Source organism: Hippocampus comes, unplaced genomic scaffold (assembly GCF_001891065.2).
Source record: "Hippocampus comes isolate QL1 unplaced genomic scaffold, H_comes_QL1_v1.1 scaffold266, whole genome shotgun sequence".
Lineage (NCBI taxonomy): Eukaryota > Metazoa > Chordata > Actinopteri > Syngnathiformes > Syngnathidae > Hippocampus > Hippocampus comes.
The window spans coordinates 257,951-263,406 of NW_017804839.1; the positions used below are offsets into that span (position 1 = coordinate 257,951).

The window sequence follows — 5,456 nt, forward strand, 5'->3', positions numbered from 1 at the left end:
TCTTTACTAGTTTATTTTTATAGGTCTTATATTTTGTTTCTGCTTCTTTAGTTCTCAATTTTAAAAACAATTTATATAAATTTTTTTTCTTTTTAGATGCGTTTTCTATGCCTTTCGTTATCCATGGCTTACTTGGGTCTTTATACTTTTTGGAGACTTTAGTTAATGGAAAATGTTTATCATATAAGGAGATTATGGTAGACTGAAATACTTCAAACGCTGTATTTGGGTCTTCGTTTGAGTAGACCTCGGTCCAGTTTTGTTTTTCTAGGTCTTGCTTAAAAGCATCGATGGAGCGTTGGGTTCTTAGTCTTATTTCTGTTAAGTGAGTTGTTGACTTAGCTTTTCTATCAAAATAATTTGGAAAAACTGCAAAGACAGGTAGATGGTCACTTATATCATTAATGAGAAGTCCACTTTCCATTTTATGATCAGTCTTATTTATAAATATGTTATCTATTAATGTGGCCGTGTCAAGTGTTATTCTGCTAGGTTTCAGGATTACTGGGAAAAGGCTGTTGCTGTACATAGTATTTATGAAGTCAGTTGTTTTTTTGTGTCCATTTGGGTTTAATAAGTCAATGTTAAAGTCACCACCTATTCGTGTTTTCTTATCGTTGTAGTAGCTGAGCATATCTGTTAGTTTTTTATTGAACGTGTCAATACATGATCCTGGTGTCCTATAGATGCAACTTATGATGATATTTGTTGCCTTTTTATAATGTATTTCAATGGTTAAACATTCCATTAGGTTTTCTATTGTGTTTGTCAATCTCTCGATTTTACTGCATTTAAGTGCTTTGTCTACATATATTGCAACCCCCCCTCCTTTTTTGTTTTCCCTATTAGTTGCGAACATTTCATAACCTTCTATTTCCATTTCACTTGTTTTATCTTTGTCAAGCCAGGTTTCTGATATGGCAATTATTTTAAATTTATTGAATTTAGTCAGGTATTCTTTGATTTTTGTGAAGTTTTTATAGAGACTTCTACTGTTTAAGTGTATTACTGAAAGTGCATTTTCCAATTTTATATTCGTGTTGAATTGTTCATCTAGGTAATAGTCAGAGTTTGTTACCCTTTGTTTGTTCTTGAAGAAGTTATTGTCCGGGTCCAAATTGTTCTCGGGGTCGAATGGCTTATAGTCAGTATCTTCAAAGGGTTGGAAGTCCATGTTCTTGAGATGTGAATTTCCCGCTCTCACGATGTCGTCGCTGGCTCCCTCGCGGTCATCGCTGGTTCCTTCGCTGTTGTCACTCGCTCTCTCGCTGTCATCGCTGGCTCCCTCGCTGTTGTCGCTGGCTCCCTCGCGGTTGCTGGCTGGACGTCTCCCGGGTCCCTCGTGGTCGCTGGCTCCCTTGCGGTCGTCGCAGACTCCCTCACGCTCGCTGGCTGGTTGACTCCCGGCTCCCTCAGGCTCGCTGGCTGGCTGGGTGTCTCCCGGTTCCCTCGCGGTCGTCGCTGGCTTCCTTGCGGTTGCTGGCTGGTTGTCTCCCAGCTCCCTCGCGGTCACTGGCTCCCTTGCAGTCGTCGCTGCCTTCATCTCGGTCGTCTCTGGCTCCCTCGCGGTGGTCGCTGGCTGGTTGTCTCCCGGCTCCCTCGCGGTCGCTGGCTCCCCTGCAGTCGTCGCTGGTTTCCTCTTGGTCGTCCCTGGCTCCCTTGCGGTCGTCGCTGGCTCCCTCGCGGTGGTTGCTAGCTGGTTGTCTCCCGGCTCCCTCGCGGTCGTTGGCTCCCCTGCAGTCGTCGCTGGCTTCCTCGCGATTGTCACTGGCTCCCTCACGGTCGGTCGTCTCTGGCTCCCTCGCGGTGGTCGCTGGCTGGTTGTCTCCCGGCTCCCTCGCGGTCGTTGGCTCCCCTGCAGTCGTCGCTGGCTTCCTCTCGGTCGTCTCTGGCTCCCTTGCGGTCGACACTGGCTCCCTCACGGTGGTTGCTGGCTGGTTGTCTCCCGGCTTCCTCGCGGTTGCTGGCTTCCCTGCAGTCGTCGCTGGCTTCCTCGCGATTGTCACTGGCTCCCTCACGGTCGGTCGTCTCTGGCTCCCTTGCGGTCGGTTGGTCTTGAAAAAGTTGATGTCCAGGTCCAAGTTGTTCTCAGGGTCAAATGTCTTGTGGTCAGTAGGGTTGGAAGTCATCAAAGGGTTCGAAGGGTCATCAAAGGGTTCGAAGTCCATGCTTTTTGGTATGTGAATGTCTTTGTATTTTTGAAATTTCACCACAACTGACCTTGGTCGAGGTCTTCCAGGTTCATGTCTTCCTGTGCGGTGAGCTCTCTCCACCTCAATTTGTCCCTGTAACAGCAGCTTTTCCTTGAGGATTTTTTGAACTTTTTCCTCTGTTTCAGTCCACGTTTCTCCCGGTGTTTCCTCAATTCCATCAATTACCAAGTTGTTTCTTCTTGACTGTCCTTCCAAGTAGTCCATCTTGTCTGTTAATGCTAGCATGCTGTCGCATATTTTGTAGATTTCTGATTGCATGTCTTTGGAATGGCCAGTTTGACAGATTAGATTTTTTTTCATGTCGTTTACCTCTTTTTGGGTAAAAATCAGCTATTTCTGCAGTTTTCTCAATAATAGTATTTTTTGTCTTTAATAAAGTACTCTGGATAATATGCTTTTTTAGAGCTATTTCGGATTACATGATTTAATAGTTTCCATATTTCTTGAGTGTTGCTTTTATTCTGCTCTAATAATGCATGGTAATGATCTCCCTTACTAGTTCTTATAATATTTACTAATTTGTTTTTATAGGTCTTATGTTTTATTTCAGCATCTTTAGTTCTCAATTTTATAAACGATTTGTATAAATTGTTTTTCTTTTTACATGCGTTTTCTATGCCTTTTGTTATCCATGTTACTAAGGTCTTTGTACTTTCTGGAGACTTTAGTTACTGGACAATGTTTATCATATAAGGAGGTGAAGGTTGACTGAAATGCGTCGAACGCAGTATTTGGGTCTTCGTTTGAACAGACCTCGGACGACTTTTGTTTTTCTAGGTCTAGCTTGAAAGCTGCGATGGAGTGTTTGGTTCTGAGTCTTATTTCTGATATGTGAGCTGTTGATTTAGTTTTTCTATCAAAATAATTATGAAAGACTGCAAAGACGGGTAGGTGGTCACTTATATCAGTAATGAGAAGTCCACTTTCCATTTTATGGTCAATCTTATTGATAAATATATTATATATTAATGTGGCCATATCAACTGTTAATTCTACTGGGTTTCAGGATTACTGGGAAAAGACTGTTGCTAAATGTAGTATTATGAAGTCTGTTGTTTTTTATGTCCATTTGGGTTTAATAAGTCGATGTTAAAGTCGCCACATATTATTCATATTTTCTTATCGTTGGAGTAACAGCATATCTGTCAATTTATTATTGAATGTGTCAAGACATGATCCTGGTGTCCTGTAGATGCAACTTATGACATTTGATGCCTTTTTAATATGTATTTCAATAGTTAGGCATTCCATTAGGTTCTCTATTGTGTTTGTCAGGCTCTCGATTTTAATGCATCGTAGAGCGTGGTCTACATATATTGCAACCCCCCCTCCTTTTTTGTTTTCCCTATTTGTTGCAAACATTTCATATCCTTCAATTTTTATTTCACTTGTTTTCTCATTGTCAAGCCAAGTTTCTGATTTGGCAATTATTTTAAATGTATTAAATATAGTCAGGTATTATTTGATTTTTGTGAAGTTTTTATAGAGACTTCTACTGTTTAAGTGTATCACTGAAAGTGTATTTTCCAGTTCTACATTTGTGTTGAATTCTTCGTCCATGTAATACTCGGGAGTTTGTGATGCTGTGATTATGATTGAAGAAATGATTGTCCCGGTCCAAGTTGTTCTCGGGGTCGAATGTCTTGTGGTCAGCATCATCAAAGGTTTTGAATTCCATGTTTTTGGTGTGTATTTCCTATTTCAGTGAAGTCAAAGAGTTTTTTTGTCTGGTGGTGATCAGTTCTCAGCATGCCATGTGTTGGACTTGAGCCTGTTGTGTTGGGAGTACTGGTGCGGGGGTAGACTATGAGTTTGTCATGCCTTAAGTAGGCAATTTCCCCTCTGTCACGTGCAGCTTTTAACCTTTTGGAAGCAGTTCAAGGTTTCTCACTTTTGCATGTGCCTCCCTGATACAGAATTGCTTGAGACAATCGTGCAGTTTGGAATCTTTTATCTGAGAGCTGAAGGAACGGGATAGCTATTATTCCAAAGAAATTATTATCAAGGATTCTTGTCAAAAATAAGAGCACGGCTTAAAAAAATATATAAAATAAAAGATAAGAAGAAAGAAACAAAAACTTAAGCAGAATATGTTCTCAATTCAAATGTTCTTTTCAACCAAGTGTTATAGGCTTGAGCTAGATAGCCTTTTTATTCATGAGAATCACTTTACTATGCTAAGTCTTCACAGTACATGCACAACAGTGTAATTCGGACACAAACACATTTCACACATACTGATGGCAAATATTGCTCAGTATTGCAGTGCTCCAAAATTATTTCGAAACACATTTTAGCTTACCACGTTCGTTTATGAGGTCTGGCGGGACCAAAAAACTCTTTCCCAACTGCAGCCTCTTTTTCTCTCTGCAAGCACTCGCACTCACACGCGCACGCACAAACACACATACACGTTTTCATGTTTGCTGGACACCACTTTTTATATCGTAGTCTCATTAAATAGTCTCATTGGGTGTTGTCTTGGTCATCTGTAATATTCCCCACCGGCTGGTGGCCATTTCGCCGCGTCTGGGGTCAAAGAGCCCCGCGGGGCGTTCCCCCCTCGCGCCACTTGGAGGCATCCCACCACGCGGGGCTGTTATGTTCGCTTGTTTTTTGTTCATCATCATCAAAACTGTGGTAAATTCTCATTGGAGTTCCTTTAAGCCAGGGCTCCCCAATTATTTTTTTTTTTTTGTTTGTTTGAAGATCTACTTTTCAATATATCGACCGCACGTGCACACATACAGGCACGCATGCACTCACACATACGCATCCACGCACGCATGCATGCCAAAATGGCCCAGAGCATGGACAAAAAAGATACAAGAGTTTCTGAAAAGGAAATCACTGCCGACCTTGGGAAAGAACTGATGTAGAGGCATGGGACTCACTTTAACAGTGTGCTAAGTGTAAGACCATCATTACCCAAGCTCATGTGTTATGTTTTGTAATGCTCCAGATTCACATTCTTTGCCAGTGCCATCGGTGAATTGCAGATGAAACAAACTTTGAGTGAGAATATTTTTTCAAAGGATATATCGCAACAGCTGTGATCACAAGCTGCAATTGCAGACTGTTGACCACTAATAACTTCTGGTGAGGCAGGTCATGCGCCACCTTCGGTTAAAATTGACTTCTTTTTTTATTTTAATTTTTAAAAACTTTGTTGTGAAACTGAAAGAATGCTTTGGGTGCAGTGTACACTAATATAAAAGAATATATCACCCCCCCACCACCCCC

At 41.6% G+C, this 5,456-nt stretch overlaps 1 protein-coding gene and 1 long non-coding RNA gene across 3 annotated transcripts in view; both read right to left on the bottom strand.

Moving 5' to 3' along the window:
• Nucleotides 1-1,281: 1,281 nt before the first annotated feature.
• Nucleotides 1,282-2,194, bottom strand: LOC109515796 (transcription termination factor Rho-like). 2 transcript variants are annotated; one of them, XM_019869825.1, is made up of 2 exons: nt 1,587-2,194; nt 1,282-1,424 (listed from the first exon to the last, which is right to left on the bottom strand). In XM_019869825.1, exons 1-2 carry the CDS (start codon nt 2,166-2,168, stop codon nt 1,413-1,415), a joined length of 594 nt encoding a protein of 197 aa, XP_019725384.1. In that variant the 5' UTR covers nt 2,169-2,194; the 3' UTR covers nt 1,282-1,412. The 2 variants fall into 2 exon arrangements, with proteins under 2 accessions (XP_019725384.1, XP_019725378.1); XM_019869819.1 differs by having other exon boundaries at nt 1,491-2,194.
• Nucleotides 2,195-4,125: 1,931 nt separating this feature from the next.
• LOC109515824 (uncharacterized) overlaps nt 4,126-5,456 on the bottom strand; it is a 6,554-nt gene continuing 5,223 nt past the window's right edge. The window contains exons 2-3 of the long non-coding RNA XR_002168266.1: nt 4,516-4,580; nt 4,126-4,174 (exon numbers count right to left, since the gene is read on the bottom strand). This is a non-coding gene — a long non-coding RNA (uncharacterized LOC109515824). The remainder of the gene's footprint in view (nt 4,175-4,515; nt 4,581-5,456) is intronic.